Genomic DNA, 23,025 nt, shown 5'->3' with positions numbered 1-23,025 from the left:
GAAAAAAATTTACATTACTTTTGATTGCAATTATAAATTTTTTTGCCATTCAAATTATTCTACATGAAATTAACGTAATGCATATTCTTATTAGATTTAGCAAATAAATTGACAAAAGTGTATTCGGTTTATAGAATTAAATGCTTAATTAACTCCAAGTCTTTCGAAACTTTTGGCCAATTTAAAGCAATTTTGATACGGTCAATTACAATATTTTTTCGGTGCATGTCGCTATCATTACTGCTATACATTTCTAAAATAGGTCCGACCTTTTTCGATAATCGAAGACGCGCAAAGGATTCTCGTATTTCATACGTGCAAATGCAATTGCAATTTGGCGTTTACAAGCGGATGTTATCTTTCAAAATGCGTTTGGCAATCGTTAAACTGTAATACCCGGCTTTTCTCGCTCAACTCCAAAACTTCGCTTCCGGTCTGTTTCCTGAAATTTTATATTAATAATCTATATACAATATATACAAAAATGTTTAAATCGCCAAGCCTTCTTCGAATAAATTTGGAGTCGACTTTTTTCTTAGTCGAAATGCCAGTCGTATTTGAATTACAAGTGATCGAAAGAGTAAAGGATAGAGATTTTGATATTAAATATGATTAAATATCATTTATTATATGCTATCCATTATAAAAAAGTTTTTGGTATTTTTCTAAAGCGATTTTAAAAGATTAATATATATATACAGTTAAATTCTCTCTCTTTTATTAGTACAGAAAATTTTTCAACCACATATTGCGACAATGAAGACATTCAAATTGACCTTTCTCTTACCTTGAATAAAAGTAATGTGCATTTTCCAAATTTTTGGCAAAAGATATGTAGAACCAGTTTCTTACTATTCGTTACTTTTTACTCTGACCATACTTCCGTCGCTAACGGAATCTTCCATGTTTATCTTCTAAACTGTCTCCGACAAAATTGCGAAATGTCTGAAAGTTTGTGAAGTTTGCGATAATACATGGTTTACGCGCTGAAGACAGCAAATGCGTTGGCCAAAATTAAATAAAGGTTGCAGCGGCAACCTTCCCAATGTCTCCTTTTATATGAAGGGCATATTATGGTTCCATCTCCAAGCATTTTCGACCAAGTAGCCATTTTTTCTCTGAAAAAATTATATAAATAAAATTGTCAGAATCCAAATTCTATTATTATGATATTATCTTATAAATCTTGGAAAAGTGCATATAATTTATATTACGGATTTATATTTAATATTTTTATATATTTTAATTTTAATTTTTTAAATATTTTAATTGTAATTTACATTATAATTATCACTGTTATAATATACATTATATTTATTTATTTATATAATTTTTTATTTATATATTTACAAATTATGCATATATATTTTTGTACATTTTTGATTATATAAATTCTTTACAAATGAGTCAATATAATGCAATATATAAAATTACTATATTTAATATTGTCGAGAAATTCTATTGATTTTTAGGCTTTTTATCTTTCATCTTATTTATAAGAAATGACTTGAATAATATATTTTTAATTAATAAAGTGATCCTTTTCTTTCTTAAATTTAAATTTACAAATATTTATAAAGTGAAAGCGACATCATACATTTCTTTTTTTCTCTCTTTTTCAATTCACCCTCCAAGAAACGGTGTACCTTTAGCGTCTTTTTTTCGAACCGACCATCTTTTCGCTCGTTCAGTTTGTATTGAAAACACGATGACGTGCGATTTATTGTCGAGCTAGCCATCTTGCCTCACCGAGCACGTTGCGTCTCGCCGGTGAACAGCGCCGATTAATGCTACCTCGTCTCTAAACTTCACCAATGGGAACTCAGCCTGACCGAGACCGACTTCGAGACTCGCATCTTGGCTCCGCCTCTAGATTGCCGATGCGACCGCGGTGATTGGTGAAGTTTGGTCGAACTAAGGGCGGCATCGCCTTATTTTGGTTAAACTACTCTCATCCTGGATCGCCGTTCGCGAGAAAAGTGTGTTATTTCGTTCCCCGGCTCGACCAAGTTGGTCGCCTCCAAACGGAAACTATCGATTGTATAAATCGAGTGTATATTAATTGAATATTCATGATATTCGGCATTTCTGCCCGTACAGTCTGCAAATTTGTATTGCAAAACAATTTAACAAATTTTGAGCAAATTTATAACTAATGATATAATTTCAAGTTAATTCTGACACGTATATATATTATCCATCATGAATTATGAGACATATTACATCACATTGTACACAATCTCTTGTATTTAATCAGAGTCAGATTTCTCAATTTTAGAATTCAGGTAACAAAAAATCAATCGAAATAGGATATGTTTTTATATTACGATATATTACGATCAATGATATTCTACAAAAGAACGTATCGTATTCATATCGCACATTCTTGAACAAAATCGCAATACGCACACGCGCGCGCGCACCTTTACATGTATATATTTACAGTTTACAGCGCACGTTTGACATATGTATAGAAAGATAAATAGATAGGGGCAATTGTACATGTGCATACAAATATGTACATGCGAATACATGTATACATATATGTATAGATATACGTGTATATATGTGCGGGAAAGTTGGCTATAAGGGCCAGGCAGGCGAGTCTCTCCGCTGTATTGACGCGCGGCGTTCAGGCTTGCGCGAGATGACGCAATCTCCCTTCCACTATAATATCACACACACAGTCCGCCCGTCCTCTTCCTTCCCTTCTTCCCTCTTCTCTGCGAGTCCCTCGTTCCGCCAGCTCAGCTGCGCCCCCCACTCCGGCGCTCCCTTCCGCAGGCGCAGGTTTGTCCGTCCGCGCGCGCCTCGCCCCGCGTACGGTGCCCACAAGTTCAATGCCAAGGTCAAAGCGGCCACGACTCGTAGCCGTGTCGGTCGCGTCGCGAACGCGCGCGATACTCGTCCGTCCTCGAGGAGGAAGGAAAGGCGGCGGGAGAGCGCGTGAGTGGCCGTGTGTGTGTTCTCTCTCTTTACTCGCGTACGTTACGTCTCTTCCTCGACGACAACGGGGAAGAGTAAAACGCACCGTGTCCGTCTCGCGATCGTCCGTTGTTCCGCTTTCGCCGTCTCGCGTGCGACCGTCTCTCTCTCCCTCCCTCTCTCCCTCTGTCTTATCAACACGAGAGACGTGTTAGTTTAAATGAACCGAGTTTCGTGTATTGCGCGACGTTTAAGTGCCGTCGATAAGTCTCGCAGAGTTTGCAAACTGCTCGAACGTGTGTGACGTCGTTCGTCGAAATAGGCGAGCGGACATTTTGATTTCGCGACATCAGCAGAGTGCCGAGTTTTGAGGGAGTTTTTTTTTGTTGTCAAATTTGGCTACATTGCATTGACGACAGCGAACGGACATTTTCAAACGTGATGTCGGATCTTGGAAATTTTGAGGGATCTCCTCTCTCTCTTTCTCTCTTTTTCCTCGTCCGTTCCCGGCGCCGACGTCGCTCGACGACAACGATAGATAGACGACGCGTGGGCGTCGACGAAGAGACGAAAAGGGGGAGAAGGAGAGGAGAGAATAGTCAAGTGCGCGACCGAGAGTGTCGATTTGTGGTCCCGTGAATCTCCTTGCTCAAGCGTACAAAAGACCAAGGTACGTCAGGCAAGGTCGTACGTGGCGCGCAGGTGAATATATCCGCCACGGAAGTCGACCCGGCGCACTGCGCCGCGGTGAGCCGAGCCGAGTCGAGCCGAGCCGAGGTACGGCGTCACCGGCCAAGATGGCGGCGGATTTCGGACAGGACCCGGACGGACGCTGCGCCGTGCCGAGGTAAGCCGCATCGTTGTGTGCTGGGGGATCTCCCCAACGCGCGTGTATACGTATATACATCCATCGCGCGCTGTCACGCGTTATCGATTTCGTGGGAGGGTCCCCCCTCCCTTTCGCGCGAGAGAACCGCCGCGATTCTCTCAAGGTCATCGTCGTGAATCGCGCTCGCTCGCGCGCGCCTCGGGGCTCGTCCTCTCTTCCCGGTTCCGCGTTAACCGATCCTTAATTGGTCGAATTACTCATTGGGATACTTTGCACGCCCGTAATCAGTATTACGTATACCGTATCATCGCATAAAGCGTCTGATAACTCTGACGAATTATCGAGAAAGTAAAATCCCTCTTCGATTTACGATTATTTTTTCTCTCTTATCTATACTGTTTAGAACCGTCTAATCGTCTAAAAAGCAAAGTATACATATGTATACGCTCATATTTTGTCTCATATTAATTCCTTTTTCTTCTCTTAAAATTGCGACGTATTTCGAAACAATTGTCCGTCGTACTCTTCGGTAGTTTAACATCGAGATACACCAAGGCTCATGTGTTCATTCATCGGACATGGCGTTTCGGTTGAATGAGGGTTAATTTAAGCGCGAGATATTACCGCGCGACGCACGACTGGATGATCTATAGTAGCCGCCGCACTGTTACGATGTGGCACCATTATGATGTAAGCTCGGCTTACGTACCCATCTATACTCTTTGTGAGAGAGCGGTGAGATCAATTGTGACCGGTTTCCTGATTCTTCCGTTCGTGCTGATAACCGCAAATGACAGTCTTAGCGACGTACCATTTTTTTAAAAAATCGTTAGAGAATAGAAATTTGCATCACGATGTATTCTAATTTATTATTTCGATATTATTTCGGCGCAAAATAAGCACAACGATGACAAATGATTAAATGTATAAATAAATAAATGTAATAAAAGTTAAAGTGGAAATTAAGAAAAAATATGCATAAAAAAAAATGATGAATAATAAATTAGAAGCAAATAGCTTCTAGTCGATTATTTATTTAAAACCTTGTTTGTGTTTGGGTTGCACACAAATATCTTGCTTATGACGTATCTGTGTATATACGGTGATCTTCGCGACAGCGGCGGCGCCGACAATGTAATATCGATTAAAGCCCGCACTACACCTACCGTGACGCGTACTTAACCTTGACCTTGCGTCCCGGGTCTCTCTCTTTTTACATATCGCTCCAATCCAGGGTTATATATGGGAGCCACGAGGGATATCTTGTCGCGCTAACCGTACGTAAAATTTCACGTATTTACGTTGAAATGTCATTTGTCTTGTAAGCGAGTTAAAAAGTTCTCCTCTCGCGTGAAACGCGAGGGAGAGGATTATCTTCTATTTTATATAATAAAAATCCTTGTATTTAAACTAATGAATTTCACGCGAGATTGAATTAATTGCGACATTTTATCAACATCAAACTGATGGGCTCGAGTTTGTATCGAGAAACAAAATTTAAGTCTACTTATTATTACTTGCAAGCTCGTAAAATGTGCATGAAATAAGTAAACTGTGTAATATTTGTTACTTCAAGCGTGGGACTTTTTTTCAAAAATTTCCATTTCCTTGTCTGCTCCAATTTCGCTCTAATACTGTACATTGTGACCTCCTTTTAGCAGCTTCTCCTATTTCTGCTCTCTCTCTTTCTCTATACATCGCATCTCTCACCTTTATGTCCCGCTTCCTCCTTTTCTGGTATCGATCTCGAATCGCAATCCCGGAAGAGTTTAATTCGCGCAACTAATCTAATTTCATGTGTCAGTGGAGTAAATTATATTATACTTTGACATTAAAAGCGTACCTGATGTAATAGGTCTATCTTTGACACTTACAACGTGTAATTTTATTGATCCGAAATCGAGAAATTTAAATCCCGTTAAATCAATCTGATTTATCGATATTGATTTAATTTAAACCAACAATTTGTGCTTTTTTTTTCTTTTTTTTTTTCTTAATATACATGGCCATCAATATTTCGTCATCTGAGTAAAATTTCGCAACTCGAGACTGGAAATTAATATAATCGTCTCGAGATTGATTCCGGTTTTTATAATTAAAATTTCATAAAAATTTTATTTTACGTTAAACTTTTATTTTATCAATTTCAAGTGAATCTAGGTCGCACAGTCGAAAAAAAGGCGCATTTTTCGCGCATATTTCTTATAAATGCATAAAAGTCATGCAAATGTAATGAGCGCGAGAAAAATTACGAATGGCATGAATTTTTATTAATCGACAACTGTTTTTACTCTTTCGCAAATTCTGCGTTTATTTTTTAAGATCTAAAGATATACAAGCGTTATACATCACTTCAGTCAGTATCAGACTATACATTATTGAAGATTGAAATTGGAGAATTTGGGATCAGGATAAAAAGGAAGACTTCGCTTCTTTCGTTTTAATTGGTCAAATTCCAATTTGCAATCTCGAGATGCATTTTGCATCTCGCTAACGAAGAGAATTATCGCAAACGCGGATATAGAAAAAGAGCGGATCTCCGTCGGTTTGCACAAATCAGCCGCACCCGAGCAGATGCAGCGCGACTGATGCAACCGCTGATGCAGCGATGTGTGTTTTCGATGCATTCGCGCGAACGCTATTATTGGACCTGGCAATTCCGTCATTGCGCGATGGCATGTCGTTTTTATTTCTTTTTTTTCTTTGCGTTTGAAGAACGTCGCAATTGTGCCGTGTTCAAACGTACGCCGATCCCGATCATTATAATACGATGTAGATAAAATTATGCCACATTATCCTATCGCGAAGTAACGAACCGGCACATTTTTCTTCCATCGATTCTCACGTATTTTACGATCTTCTGACAGTGCTACGGGAGATTTTTGTTTTTTCTCGCAGTTTTCTTTCCCTTCTCAGGATTTGCGTTTAAAAGATAAATGAGTTCGAGAAAAAAATATGCAGATCCATTTCTATTTATTTGTATCACTGCAATAACGAATGAAATGACATTTAACTTTTATATTGATAATTAATATGTATCAGCAAATTTTATAACTTTCTCAATGACGTATATCGGCAATAACTTTTGTAGTATAATTAAAAACATATTTTTATATAATTAAAAATATATTTTTAATGAGGAGCGGCCGTATACTCGGTATAAGGTAATTCTTGCGTGTAACAAAATATCATTGTGTATTCAGGTGACAAGTTCCGTCTCGTGTTGGCAACGACATTACGCGAGGATGGATATCCAGATGGTAATGAATGGAACCCTATAGAGCATGAAAGTGGTTCCAGAGCGGATAGTTTCGAGTACGTCATGTCCGGCAAGGTGTATCGGATCGAAGGTGATGAAGCTAGCAATGAACCCAGCAGCAGACTGTAAGTAGCCTTTAGTAGTTCTTTTTTATTAAATACGCATAAAAGATCAATCTCGGAAAGCGACGTGTTCTTCTTCTAGATAAGTTTAATTTATTATGTATACAATCGGTAAAATGAATTAACGATATATAAAAAATTAGCAAATGTGTGCATTTTTTATGATTAATTAAAGGACAAAACATTAAAATTATAAAGAACGAAACATTCGATAGTTGAACGGCTTGGCTGGAATTGACATGTCCAGATTAAAACAGCAACTTCGCGCTTCCCAACGACGAAATTGTTGGCTGGATTACACGGTTACTTCGCTATGCCGGGCAGCTCAGTTTAAATTTGGAAATAATTTTTAAAATATGACTATGATTACAGACTTAAGGCTTCTTATTGACTTGTTTATAACCGAATGTGATATGATTGTTTGTATAATTTAGTTTTACATAGTTTTTAATGGTTATAAATTTTACACTGAGGAAGACTAAGTGAAGTCGAAACGTATGTTTTTCTAATTAAAAAACGAATAAAGCATGCTATCATTATATCTTATCTAATCGCTTTAATTTATTTTTATTTTTTTAATTTTTTTTATTTTTATTCTTATTCATTTACTTAAGTATTTGCTCGAATAGTTGGCCATAATTTCTAATATTGTTTTTACATTAAACGAGCTTGATTATTATTACTATTATTATTACTCTTATCTTAACAATTTTATTTATAAAGAACGAAAATGGAATGAGAAAAATTGTTCACCCAGATTGATCTTGATTTATTTTACCGACTTAAGAGAGATTTAAAACTCATTTACGCACCACAATTTTCGACACTGTGCGATTTTACGATATTGATTTGGAATCTCGTATCTCGGTTTACAAAACGTGCGTAAGATAGGCAAAGATAATCAAATGAGGATGGTCTTTATCTATCGATAAGGGAAATAGCTTATTACGGTACTATGGTATCTGATAGCTTACATGACGTGATCTGAATTATACAGAGTTGACATAAATTATTCATCGTTTTTAACTTTTGAATATGCAAAAATATTGTGAATTCTCATTTTAACGATATAATTGCGAGATGTCGTTTACAACACTTTAGACTTTTTACAGTAAAAAATCTTTCATTTATAAAATATTTAAAAATAAGTAAAGATAGATTTGTATATACGCAAGTCCGTTAGTGTCTAAATTGTGCAGTGTAAATGCGAATCTATGTACTTGTTGTTTTCCATGTGTCCGAGCAGAACCGAGATAAAACAAAATGTGATAAATATATTTGCATTATATTACTAGTATTACATTACAAAATTAAAATTGCGTTGTGTGTGCAAAGTATCGAAACGTCATTATACGAGCAGTTCCTGTATCGTTCGAAAATGACATTTTCAAACGGACAGACTATCATTGGTGCCGGTTTTATCTCCTTGATTCTGCTCGGATATACGTATAATACAATCACGGTGGCCCGGTATATATCGGGTGTACACACGCGTCACGGTGCGTGACGTTGTTCAAACACACGACGCGCGACAGACTTTCTGCTGTGTGATTTCCTATTGGCTCGTTTCCAAACGCTCTCAATGAAGTTGCTCTCCGCGCGAGCTTCCGAAAACAACTTTCTGCGCCGCTCGTAAAGAAATTGGCTCCTCGTTCGGTTATCGCTCTAAACAAAGGTCTCTCGACCGGAGGCGATCCTATCAACGTATACGCTTACGACACGATGCTCGTTCTTATGTAATTAGTCGGTGGCGAAATGTAGGAACATTAAGAGAGCATCTCGATTATTTTTTTAGTAGCCTGATTAAGAATATAAATAAGAATACGGTACCGCGTATAAAAAAATATTTAAACGTAATATGCAATGTGTTTAGTTTTATTAAAAATAATAGGTTGTGAAAAGAATTTAAAAAACTTACATTTAAAGAAATGAAATAGATCGATGGAATAGCGATCGAATGAAATGTAAAAGTTACGGTTGTTGCGCAAATTATATGATACGCAATTGTCCGAACCTTGGCGCACGATTGCCCGAGTACGCCGAAATAGTGCGTCATCGGGCTAGTGGGCCATTTTTAGCTAAGTCATTCACGAACTATGGACCTACAATTTTTTTCAAACGGGCAACGTTGTTTGACGATTCGTATATTTCTATCGATAAATAAACGCGCTCGGGCTGGCAAACGCCCGAGAATCGTAAATTTTGCCAACTAAAAATATAATTTAATATGAAACAAAAATTTCTGAAATTATTATTAATATATATCACGAATATGTAATCTTAATAATACGTTTTCAATAAACAAAATGACACCAATAGAAAGACTATCGTAAAAAAATAATTATAAAATATAAAAACCCAAGATATCGATAAATTTATTATATTCATGCCGAAGAAAAGGGACAAGAGGGATAAAAATTTTGTCAATTTTTTTCACGCCAAAATTTCGCGAGAAGAGGAAATTTTCGCCGTTCAAAGTTGCTGATTCGATCGAGAGAAATCGGGAGGGAGGAAAATAAAAGGGGTGCGCGAGTTGGACTTGCCATTTAAACACGCCGAGCGAAATGCAGAATATTACGTGATAACCCCGCGCTTTGACCGACTTATCGCGTTGACCTTGGAACATGGCCGTGGAGTCGCGCGTCGCTACAGGTTGTGCTACTAGCGCGCGCTTCTCTCTCTCTCTCTCTGTGTTGACGCTATTAAAAGATAGAACGCAGCATCGTAGACGCCGTGATAAGGAGATATAACGATAGCGCGCACGGTGAATTGTATGTATATATACTCGAATCCACGGAAATGCTTTAGCTTTAAATCGACAGTGCGCGAGGCCTGTTTTTATCGAACGCGGTACGTCATTCCATCAACGCTTCTCCTCATAATGCTCGAATCGTTAACGTTCAACGACTTTATTATGTATTTCATTTCGCCTTCCTCTCGCGCAGCCTTCATCTTGGCTGAGAATCTCATATGATGTAATATAGGATGTTGACAGAGAATTTTTATACATAATATAATATGACAAGTAGGAGCGGGAGGGAGGGATTAATTCTCGTGTCTGTCGGATATTAATAAAGAGTGAAAAGAGATGCATATTGTGCGAATAAATGAACACAAATCTTCTCTCTTTGCTTTTGCGACATTCTATTTCCTCTATGCTTTTTATACTTAATCCGTGCTATATTATTTAATCTACATTATGATTTTAGATATTGAATCTCCGCCGAATGTGAAATTTATATACGGTTCGTGATTCGAACTAAAGAGAAAAAATTAAGCTATAAAATTATCATACATTAACGTGCGCGCGCGAGCAAATCTTCATTTTTAAGTCTGTAAATGCGTCAGAGAGAATCAAGACGCATTCTTCTCGGTCGCTTCCGTGCCATGCCTCGACTCAAGGTTGCGCAAGTAGACTAACGTCATGCGTAATCAAACGAATCTGGGTTACATCAAATGTTTGTTAATGATACACGATAATTGCTACAATAGTTTCTTATTCCTCTTTATTCCTAATGTTTTGCGAGCGAGCGTTCGATCGCAGATACGGAGACGAACGTTATTTTTTCCGCTATTTTTTGGCATTTTCGGCATAGGAATATATAAGAAGCAGTTGTGTCAATAAGTTACAGGGTATTTAGCTGCTATGTTTTTTCGGTGGAAAAATAATTATTGAAACAAATTATCACAGTCGTGTATTAAGATATAATAATAATTGTGTATATATATATTAAATACGTATTGTTTTTCTAAACTTTTTTATAAACATCACATTGATGAGGAAAAAGGGGGGAAAGAATTATTCAGTAGAGATATAAATAGTTGGACATTTTATAATCTCCGGTTTTACTTTTGTGCTAGAATTGATCCCTAGGATTTCTCGCATAATCAGAGGCGTATCGTATGATGCGGGAGGACATATATATAAAAACACTCGACCGATAACGAGACGATTACGTTTGCGTGGTATATCGGAGAGAGACAAATACGACGTTTCGCGTTGAGATAAGCGTTGTTGGGAGACCCGGGGCACCGCGTGACGATTACACGACCATTATCTGGTCGGTAAAAGCCGCACGTAGAGATCCAGCGGAACGAGCTTTCGGAGGACAGGGAGCCACTCTGCGTTCACTCGGTAGGTAATGAAGCGGGTGAACACAGCTGGTGGTATCTCAGTTTTCTGGGGGCGTTGGCAACCCGTTATCCGGCTGGCAAAGATCGAGAGAGAAAGAGAATAATCTCCGAAAAAAACTGCGAGCTCTTAAATCAGCAAATCTCGTTATCGGATAATTCTATTACAATTATCAATCTTTCGTCGAGATATCGAAAAAAAGGAACGAAATTAGCTCGTACTCGAAGATAAATCGAAGAACGTTCCATCCTTGGATATAGTTCGAAATGTCTGATATCCGATTGAAGATATTATTGTCAGTAATCTCTGAAAGAAATCGTTGTGTCACTTGCTGTCAAATTTCTTGACATTAATATAAGAACGGCATTATCATATAACAGATTTGAAAAAGCGTTTATCGTCGTAGAAACATCGATCGTTCTCTCCGTATAATATTTCGCGCACGCAGAATAACTTTAAAAAAATAATTATCGGAAACGATATAATTTGGGCTAGAATTTGACCGGTGAATGAATGTTCGACGAAAAGTTTCGATGGTCGAAAACTACGTTACAATTTCGCGTCACGAGTTGATCTTTGATAGTTTTTCGTTGATACCGCGCTCGCTCGTTTATTCGGTTCGTCTGCGAGGGGCGTGACAGCTGGGGAACGAATTATTGATCGGAGCAGACCTCGAGACCCCGGAATGAATATAGTTAATATCCCGGCGACGTCGGTACACACGCGCAGATACACACACGCATCGTATCGCGGCTCGTTCTTAAAGAAATTCGAAAATCATTATGCAATCGTCATAATATATCCTTATTGCATTTGAGATAGTCTTTGACAGTCCTAGTATTGTATCATTATTTCAGTATTTGTTGGTGTAAAAAAGAATCGCACATTTGCAGTATTTAGAGAAACATCTGTTTGCGTGATGTAATCTTCTATTAATATCATTTTCAAAGTATAAAGAAAAATTTAATACGAACGATATGTAAGTGCGAATGTTGTAAATTAATTTTAAATAGTCACGCTTAACGCGTCATTTTAGTCAGAATCGAAATGAAATTTCTCTCCACGCCTTGGTCTTGATCTTATTCGAGATTTCGTCTGAATAGATTATTCGAACTGTTGATAAGTCAGCAGAGAACCTGTAGCGCAAATTTGTGGTAGATGAGTCGAGAGGATGCGGGCTCCGCTAGAGTCAGCTGATCAGGATTAGTGCAGGCGCGTGCGCACGGTGCGAACGCTTGGCGATTGGTCGATACCTCGACTAGGACGCGCAAGGTCGTCCGGGCTGTCAAAATCAGCTGACGCTGGAACGACCAATCAGCTGACGCCCGAGCTTAGAAGAATCTCCTCCGGGTATCGCGTCGAGTTTACCAAGTTCTCTCCCTCACGGCTGCCTGATTTTTTTATCAGATTTTTTACTATTTTTTACATATAAAAACTTAATTTCCTAATTGAACGATGGAGACATTCTTGGGCAAGATCATGTCAATTATTTATACGTAATTGAGTTTTATAATTGAAAATTTTTTGTAAATTTTTGGAATGCATAAGCTTGATTTCTTTATACATTTTTTTCTGTAATATACATATACATATAAATATACATATGTCTGAAGTTTCTGATCTTGAAAAAACGGTTTGGTAATTTTTTTTTGGGGGGGGGGGAACTGATTGAGTTTTTATCAATTGTTACATATGGCTAGCATATACTCAATTTAGATTAGTATCTTTATTTTCATCGAGAAGATCGTAACATATTGTTGGTGCATCAAGAGTCCGGATTAAGCAATTCTTCAGATTATAACAAAATTCACCATTCTTTTTACTCAAATATATATTACACATATAGTATAGAGAAATAAAATCTTTATTTAATCAGTTTTATAACATCGGCATTAACGAGCTTTAATCTAAATCTATTATATTCTTGTTATAAACGTGAGATTTAGCTCTTGAATTACACGTCATTTTGTTCAAGTATCGTGTGCATTCTAAACGCGCCGCTTCCAAATTATGCTCATAACGCATAACACGCCTGCCTGGTGGCTTTTCTTCTTTGTGAGTCATGTCGGTCGGCCGTTCCACGGTCATACACATTATAGGTTCCTCCTAATATCGCGAATAGCAGCCGCACTAGGACCGTGCCACGGTGTATATATCGGCGGAGCCGGATAGTCGACGGAAAATTTAACCGCCACGTCATCCGACGTTGCGCCGTAGCGGAGAAAACTCGGGCGCGGACGGGTAAAACTGTCACGCGTAACGTAAGTCCCGCCGTCCGCCGTTATGTAAGGCCGCCTGCCGAAATTGCGGCGTGCTTGCATTTTTGGCGTCCGACGTGCAAAAACATTTCCTTCTCGTCGGAAGAAGCGCGTGTGCGCGTTATTGGCACAAACAGTCAGGTATATATTATATGCCCGCGAGAGTAGTCTCGCGTTGCACGTTAGTCCGCGATATATTCGGAGCACCGACGTCGCAATCGGCCCCAAAACGCGCGACCGGGTTTTAACCCTTTCGTGGCTCTCCGTTTATCCGTGCCAGGAGATCTGGATTAATTTGGCCGTCTTCCGACGATCCGGTTGACGTTTATCGTTTTGGCTAAACGGCGTTAAAATGCACAGCTTATATATAATAATATCAAGATTTTATAGTGTCCGGAGATGTATGCACACGAGTCGCAAGTAATATTTAATTCAAGTAAAGTTTAAATATTATTTATAATTTCTCTATTGATCACGTGCTGCGTGACATTTCTTTACAATGGTTATATGTGTAATGTGAAAGCCGCGATGTATAATCCCTCGTCGATTTATTATGGTCATTTTTATTTTCCCATTTTCATAAATATTATGGCATGCTAATGTAATTAAAAATGTATTTCTAAAAGTGACATACTTTATATAACCCTGCAGTTGAAGGTTGGATCTGGTATGCTAATGCTAGTATTTATAAAGATGTGCAATATTATAATAATTAATTTAATATACTTCTTTAGCAAAATCGTCGATAATATTAATTTTACGTGATTTTTTGTGTACAATTTTTTTGCTGCTATTTTAAATGCTTAAAATCAAAATGAACGATATTCTTGCTTATATTTCTTAGAATTATTTTAAGAAATTGTCAAATAAAAAAAACATTTTGTGAAATGGAAAAAAGAAAGGACCTTCCATCCGAAGCAATTGCAAAAATGAAGACTTAATTATTTTATAAAAATTTAACATTTAATGTAAACCGAAGAAATTTGTATTGATTGTTAAGATGGCCATAATAATTGACGAGAGATTGTGTATGGATAAGAGATGTTGAGAGGTTAATTCTTGTACCCGATATATATGTGTCCTGAAATTTCTCATTTTAATCTCTTTAACGTCAACGTGATGGATTCAAGCGAGAAAATGGCTTTTTCACTAAAGCATATTTGCAGGCTCCGAGCGGCTGCGCTGACCCGTAAAATGCATCGCGATGCATGCACATCGCGCTGCAGTGGCTGCGCGTACCTCGCGAACTCTCCCGTAGCCTTGTACTTTAGAGGTTGCGAATATATAATACACGCGTGTAAACGAACAAGGAAGGAAGCCACCAGTCATCGTCACGTAACGCGTGCATTACGTAATCGCGCCGCGCGTTGTTGTGTTTATCAACAGTTGATTTGATTTTCGTGGGTGCTCTATTTAAAACCCGTTCCGAACTCTCTTTCTCGATGCTCATGAATATTTATCAAATTTGTGAGGAGAGACTTGTGCGGGTCTTGATAAATTTGTCAACAATATATTTATGTTAATTGCGGTTGTTTAATATTAAATAACCCGCGTTTTTTTTTTAAATCGCAATGTCTTTAGACCATTTTATTCTTATTTAAAATCTGAGATATTATTAGGCGCGCTCACTGGAATATCATGTTTATACAAGAATTAAAATTGCGTAAAATAATATACTAGGATGATTTAATAACTTGTAGAATGAAAATGTTGGTAACATATGTATGTTACATAAACACTATTCTGCGTGGAGAAATTTCTGCAATGAAGAATATAAATAAATAATGATAGGCGTTATATATAAAGGTACGCTATTATTATCATCATTATATTACATGTTAACATTTTAAAATTGTGTTAATTAAGAGCATCGGGACGCGTTACAAAAATATTAGCAAAGTATTAAATAACGGTGCGTTATAACATTCGCGAGGCGACGACTCTACGCCCAATCACGAGCGTTTAAACTGATGCCAACGTCATTCGCTATAAAAGGGGAGCTAGCCCGAGTTACTAAATTATGTTACATTAAAATATCTCGTGTGGTTAGAATCAAGTTTTATTTTAATAAATCTGAAGAATCGCGCGATCGCATAAACTAGAATACACACATTAGAATAACTTGTCTTATTATTTAACAATATACTTTCGCGCGCAGAGGGGAGAAGCTAGCAAAATTACTTTACGAAATGTAGTGTAATAGAAAAAAAATGTCATAGTATATGTATAGGGAACTCTTGATTACACCGCGAGAGTTAAATATATGTATACTACTAACGTGAAAGGTCGACTGGAAGATGATTAATAGATTAATCGCAAGAAAGCGATACCTCTTGCGCGCAGGTAATTTCCTTTTCTGATATCAATGTGGGTGTTTTACCGAGTCGCCGCCAACACCCTCGCAGACTCTCCTACCTAGATGCGAGCCCCAGGCTCCGTCCGGTTCCCAGGGGTAACCCAGTTTTGTTTCCCCTCGGAATCGGCCCACACCTGCCTGGTGAACGCTTCCCTCTCGTGCTGCACACCTACGCACGTTGTTCGCCACACGATCTATACACCACATTTACAATTTTCACGATTCTGCATTATTTCAACGCTCGCACGTGTCTACCTCATCGTTTAGTTCGATGATATTTATCGCGTGTCGTAACGAGAAATGAAGAATTTCTCAAAGAGAGGTCGCGCTGTTATTTATTCATTCGCAAAAGAAATATTTTATTAAACTATAGACGCGAAAGAGAGAAAAATATGACGGATATAAGACGGTCATGTACTTTTCAAAATATCTAAACTATACATATATGCTTACATATATGGTTGCGTTTAAATATTTGTATTTCAAAAATTTCAAAACTTGAATGGACCATATTCGAGAGAAACACATGGAAACTTTATGTGACAGAAAATTTAAAAGAGAATATAGGATCCAACAAAGGGGTTAATCATTTTCCATCTCACTCTCGCCTATTCTTCTCACGCGCGCGCGTTTGATTGTTCTTCCGGTAGCAAGGTTTGAGAGCCGAATAACGCGTGTACGTATATATGCATGAGTATACACATGCCTGTTGGTAAACGCTCACGCGCGCATCCTCGCCGGGACCGTTCCTGGGAAAAGGTCAGACAGTCAGAGGCTAACCTAGTGACTGGAATTAGGTCAACCCCTGACGGGGACCGTTCCCCGCTTTCCCGATACGCGGAAGAGTCCACGTTGCTGCATTCAGGTCAGGTTGCACGCGTAGCTTCCGGCTTCGGATGTTATTTCGATCGGAAGAGACAAATCGAAATCAGTCGATCGAAGGTAACAGCTGTCATTGGGGCACATGATTACTTTGAAAGTCTCTTAAGGGACGCGATGGAAGTAATTATAAACATGGATAAATATGTAGGATATTTTCAGTGATACGTTTGATGATTTTTCATAATACTCTTGTCAAGTACGGGAGTATAGTTTATAAAAAGTTATAAAAAATTGATTGTATATAGAGTTGAAGAAAGGAAAGGTTTAGATTAATTTTTTCGCTTGAAAAAAAAAGTTGGATTACTGTTATCGCTCAATTCGTTAATTGCATCGTGTGCAACCAACGTTGGGAATCGGACGATCCCATTTCGGATGATACGCTATGCGTGGATCAGCGGACATACTGAATCATTCTAGCGAAAATCCTCTTACGATCGCTCGACAATTAGACTAGAAGGTCGTCCTTGGCCCTTCCTTCTCGCACGAAATTCGTCCTTTGATGTTGCTCAAGGTCGTCGAGCGCGAGTGCGCTTGTCTCTACATCTATTGCCCACACAGATGAGAGTAAAAGCTGATTACCTCGGATCGATACGCCGTCCCGCTCCTCTTTCCACCTTCGCGATCCCCTAATTCTCTCTCCGCGCTTCCTGCTCTGACCGAGATTCTCGAGATAGCGAGAGGAGGCTTTCGTTGGCGCGAGAAAATTTTTCTACTTGTCGCTGTTTAATCCTCCAAATTGTGATTTTTGTTACTTTTATTTAATTATACTAGAGTACAGTTCGAAACTTGCGATACTAAGGAATATTTTCGAAATTTTATTCGCGATCATCCTTTGGACGTTTCAGAGAATGATAGATTTTTCAACTGAAATTTTTAGCTTGCTCTACAAAAATATGATTCGCACACAGCGAGACATTTATTCTCTAAAAGATCTGACAGATAGAGTAAAGATAAAATGATGGAAAAGAACGCTGTACATATTGAACGGTAAGATTCGACGTATCTCGACTATAGATTGAATCGTTCCATCTCTCTTTCTCTCTCCGCACGCATAATTTCCAGAAGTAATCGCCGTGAGAGAGGAAGAGGGAACGGCTACGTCATACGTCAAGTGGATTGCCATAACCATATAACGGTGACAAATATCAATCCTCGCGCGATTAAGAGGAATTATAGAGGCACGAGCTGTGCCTCTCCATCAGATACTAGCAGGCCTCATTCGCAGATGATGCCTCAACGAAGCTTGTTGAATCTGTCGACTGTCTAACGCGTTTACGACTCGGGTTTTACGTCTCGAAAACTTTTCCGTCAGATACATTTCTTATCGTTCATAAAATAATTTCATTAGTTTTATTTTTTATCAACATTTTTTTTATATTAATTTTATTGCTCTTATTAATTATACATACATTTAACACTGTTAAGTTTGACAGATTGCGCGTCATTGAGTCCGGTGATTGAGGAAATAAAATTTCAAACCTGTCGCATTGTAAATTAAAACAAATATTACACATTAAAATATTGTCCCTTTTCTTCCGAATATCACTCGGAAATTTTAAAGTAGCACATAGTTGTAAACCTTCCCTCCATTATTCGAGTATTAACAGTGCTGATGTCTGCTTGACTGCTAAAAGCCATAACCGCTATTAATTACAAGGATAAACTTAACTTTGTTATTTTTATGTTATTATTTTATATTTTTTCTTATATATAATTATATATTTTCTACACCATTTTCTCTCACTCAACATCGTGTTTCGTCTATTCATTTTCTTAATTCTTACAAAGTTATCTGTCTACACAAAAATAAGAACTTTCTAATATTATTATTGCTATATATTGATATTACTATTATTTTTCTATCCTTTTTTCCTCTCTTTCGCACACGCACCCACATTTTAGATGCAATTTCGCAAATCGTTGAGCGCGCGAATTACGGACTCTACGGACTCTCGCAATTGAGCAATCGCGTCTACGCGCCCCGAGCCTGAGCCCCGACTGCCACGTGTTGCTTCGACCCCCTTATACCCGCTCCTCGCATTTGCGGCGTGCCCGACATACAAGTAGAAAAGTTCCTGCGTGTTTCGATAGAAACTTGCCTTTCTAAAGAGCTTCTCGATGTGTGTAGAGAATATCGTGAAATGTGTTGAAACGAGATCAAAATTTTGGTCGGGGTGGAAAACCAATATCATCGTTATTGTAATGATAATATTCTGTTTAATGACATCAATGTAAATTAGTGTCTTGTAGCATCTTTGTCCTGAAAGATACATGTTATATATATATATATATATATATATATATATATATATATATATATATATATATATAGAGTAGTGACACACATTTAGCGAGATTTTCCATTCGTTTCTTCAACATTTTAGGGAACAAAGATTTTTGCTTCCAATATCGAGGTAAATCCTCTTGTTCTCGTTCTAACTTTTTTGTTATAATATTATTTATTGTACAGTATATATACTTTTGCCTTGATTTTCAAGTTCTTTTCCTGCCAACTGCGCAATATGCGTTTGGCTTGTCGGTTAGCCAAACAACGTTCGCGTGTTCGATATCGCGCTTTTATACATATATTGCGCCAAGAGTGACAGACCATTTCATATGACTTTCGCGAAGAAAAAAAATGTCAAATCTAAGATTATCGGTGTCAATTGATATCGAATCTCACTCCAACTACTAATCGTTTCATATTTTACTGATGAAGCGCTTGTAATTATAATAAATGCTGCGTATGATCAATCGACGTGTTCAAAGCGTAAGCCGAGAATGGCTTCATTATATGCGCACTGCATCGGATGACGTAGCCAAAGTAGCATATTGTGCACGCGGCTCTCAATTACGCAACGATGATATTTAGTCTGACTAATACGTCTATCCTTTATTTATGCGTCTCTTTACCGCATCACGGAGATTCCTGTTACGATAAAAAACAATTTCGCGAGAGGCGAGTACACCTTGCGAGCTTTGTTGTATAATCATGATGGGATAAATTGACAGATAACAAACAGCGAGATAATTTCAGATGCAACGTACGGTCAATCCAAAATGACAGATTAATATCTTTTTCTTTCTCTCTTTATACATAAAGCACTTTGCTCTCATATATTTTATATAATCAGTCAATATATCATTACAATGTATAGTTTTTACAACAAAAACGAGAAACGAGGCAATTTAAAAAAAATCCCTATTTAATAATAGCCGCGAGAAATGTCTAATATGCAAATTCGACACTAGAGCGAAAAAGCACGTCAAACGTCAAGCTTTATTTCCTCAGGCTCTCCTTACATAATCAGTGCTCGCGTTTGGCGGTCAGCCGCCATGTTATCGCGTCTTCTCTCTTTCTTTCCTCCCCTCTCTCCCCCCACCCCTCTCTCTCTCTCTATCTCTCTATTCATACATATATCGAATAGGAGAGCTCCTGGTCTTCAACGATAATCGACTCTCTCGAGTGCGCGTGTGTAGGTGGCGTAGGAGGATGAGAGGTACAGAAGGAAGGTACGAGAGAGGGAGGCCAAAGGTGCCTTCGCGACCCCTCCGCGACACACTGGTCGCGCGCGCGAGATAGTGGGGAGGGCCGACCCGATCGCGTTTAGAGGGCGGTGGGAAGAGAGGGATGAAGAGGAGAGAAGCACGGGGATGCCGCGACGGGGACAAACGGGCCGCGACCGATCGAGAAGAGGAGAGAGAGAGAGAGAGAGAGAGAGAGAGAGAGAGAAAACGGTGCATGCTGGCAGCGCGCGCGCAGGTGCGCTCCCCGGTTCCTGCGTTGTATTGTGTGTGCCGTGTCGGCTGCGAGACGAGGTGCGAAACTTAAAGGCCCGTTTACACCGTGTCGGACGGGGCGACGTGTCGCGTCGCGGTTTCGGTGGTGACGAAAGTGACGATGATGACTGCCAACTGCCAACGGTGTAGAGTAATAGTAGTAGTAATGGTGACAGTGTGAGACGACAAACGCACAGTAGTAGTGGTAGCGGTCTAAGATTAAGTCGGCCCAGGTTCCTCCACACCTGCCAAGGGAAGAGACGCGTGTTCAAAGTGCTCCTCGTCGTCCCTCGACCACCCACCTGTCGCGGGTCTCTTCTTTCGTCCGTAACCGTCGCACACCGATGCGACGTATCTCATCGAGGCCTCGTCCAGAGGAACGTACTTGTCTCGCTTGCTTGCGTAAGCTATGCTTCGCGCGATTGCTCGCGTTGACATTAAGAAGCTCGATTACTTAATATACTCCCCTTAATATACAGCCGCTTTGAAACTTTCCCCTTCTTATTCCTTTGCTTTGACGAAGAATTAATAAACTCGTCTAGATTTAATTATTGCAAGTTGTTAATTATTATAAAATAATAGTAGTCAGTCCAGAGGAACGTACTTGTCTCGCTTGCTTGCGTAAGCTATGCTTCGCGCGATTGCTCGCGTTGACATTAAGAAGCTCGATTACTTAATATACTGCCCTTAATATACAGCCGCTTTGAAACTTTCCCCTTCTTATTCCTTTGCTTTGACGAAGAATTAATAAACTTGTCTAGATTTAATTATTGCAAGTTGTTAATTATTATAAAATAATAGTAGTCAGTCCAGAGGAACGTACTTGTCTCGCTTGCTTGCGTAAGCTATGCTTCGCGCGATTGCTCGCGTTGACATTAAGAAGCTCGATTACTTAATATACTGCCCTTAATATACAGCCGCTTTGAAACTTTCCCCTTCTTATTCCTTTGCTTTGACGAAGAATTAATAAACTTGTCTAGATTTAATTATTGCAAGTTGTTAATTATTATAAAATAATAGTAGTCAGTCTCTCAATTGAGAGTAGAAAGATTGCTACTAGAATATATGGAAAATTTTTCGATGGGAATTTTTCCTTATTTTGCACGCTGGAAATATTCCTTGCCTTGATGTATAATATTGTTAGTTTTTGCGATATGCGCGGAACGAGAATAGACTTCGTCACATTCCGCCGCATTGACGTAGAAACAGTCCATTTCAAATTCAATGATTTCTTTAATGATTCTATGTCGTATTTAGTGATTGATTAAGTCACCATAGAGTAAATTTAAATTACATGTAATTAAAATTAGAAAATTCTGTTCGCGAAATATCCCATTTACATCAACATTAATATCATATTTATTACGAGTGAACTAATTCTTGCTATAATGTTAAAAATTAATATTCTCGCGGCTTTTCCTCATGTAGTACCTATATAGTAACGATAAGAAAATTCCAGACGAGAACTGTCTTTTTTTGTAAGTAATAAAAGCAGGTATTACGACTTTTGACCGCGAAGCGATATGGACGAATATTGTCGTTTCGTCACGACAAACTCTCGAAACGCCTATTACGATCGCTGGGCGATCGCTGTCATTACGCTACGCCCGATTAGTCGCGAAAGTGCACGTGCGTGCGTGGCGGCGTGCGCTCGATAATTAGCGGCAATTATATACGCTCGACGAAGGTCGCGGACGATAATATAAAGCTCATTATTGGACGCGTCCGTGTCTCACGAGTCGACGACGAGTCGAATCGCGCGAATCGATCGCGTTTCGGGATAGAGAGCGACCCATATCCCACGCGAAAAGCCTACGAAAGAAACGAGAACGGGCGATTCGATCAGAAGCGACGAAATTGGTGACACGCATTCGTTTATGAAGCTCGATCAAACGAATTCTCTCGCGAACATTACTAATTGAATTTACTCTTGATTTTCTTTCTCCCGATTTTATTCTAATCGATTTGTTCTTAATTTTCTATCATATTCCTGTATTATTTTCGTGACAGTCGTCGAGTTACCTTATCTCGCAGTGCTTTAATATTTCACGATAAATTTATTACAAATGTCGCAATAATTTCTTCTTAAAATGTATTTGTTATGTACTTTGAACTGTCTTTAATCTTGTGGAAATATTATTTAATTTACTCTTTTTCATGAAATTATATTATAATGAATCTTTGCTACTTATTCTTTTTATCTTTTTCTATTTCCTTTTCTCTTTTTGGAGTTGGTGGAAGTTTATGATACATACTATATGTCGTTAAGATTATAGCTTGTAAATAGTTATATACGAGAGAATATATGTTTTTATTTGAAATTACGAAAAAGACATTCGTTTCGCTTGTAAGTTTGATTAATTTCTACAAAAAAGGGCGCAAAAATATGAACAAACATATATATTTATCACGAATCGGACATTTATGACGAATAGAGATTCAGATGTGCCATTTGTGATGCAAAATAGAATGACAGTTGACT

General features: G+C 38.5%; 1 protein-coding gene across 1 annotated transcript in view; it reads left to right on the top strand.

Moving 5' to 3' along the window:
* The window catches only part of Rpb8 (DNA-directed RNA polymerases I, II, and III subunit Rpb8), a 57,446-nt gene that overhangs the window by 24,668 nt on the left and 9,753 nt on the right, over window positions 1–23,025 (top strand). Inside the window, exon 4 of the mRNA XM_083032534.1 lies at window positions 6,958–7,138. Coding sequence (XP_082888660.1) covers window positions 6,958–7,138 — 181 coding nt within the window. The remainder of the gene's footprint in view (window positions 1–6,957; window positions 7,139–23,025) is intronic.

The sequence above is a fragment of the Prenolepis imparis genome, unplaced genomic scaffold (genome assembly GCF_030444845.1).
Source record: "Prenolepis imparis isolate NDT839.2.m4 unplaced genomic scaffold, iyPreImpa1.0 SCAF_2, whole genome shotgun sequence".
Taxonomy (NCBI): Eukaryota; Metazoa; Arthropoda; class Insecta; order Hymenoptera; family Formicidae; genus Prenolepis; species Prenolepis imparis.
The sequence above is the reverse complement of the archived record's forward strand: the minus strand, read 5'-3'. Positions and strand labels throughout refer to the sequence as shown.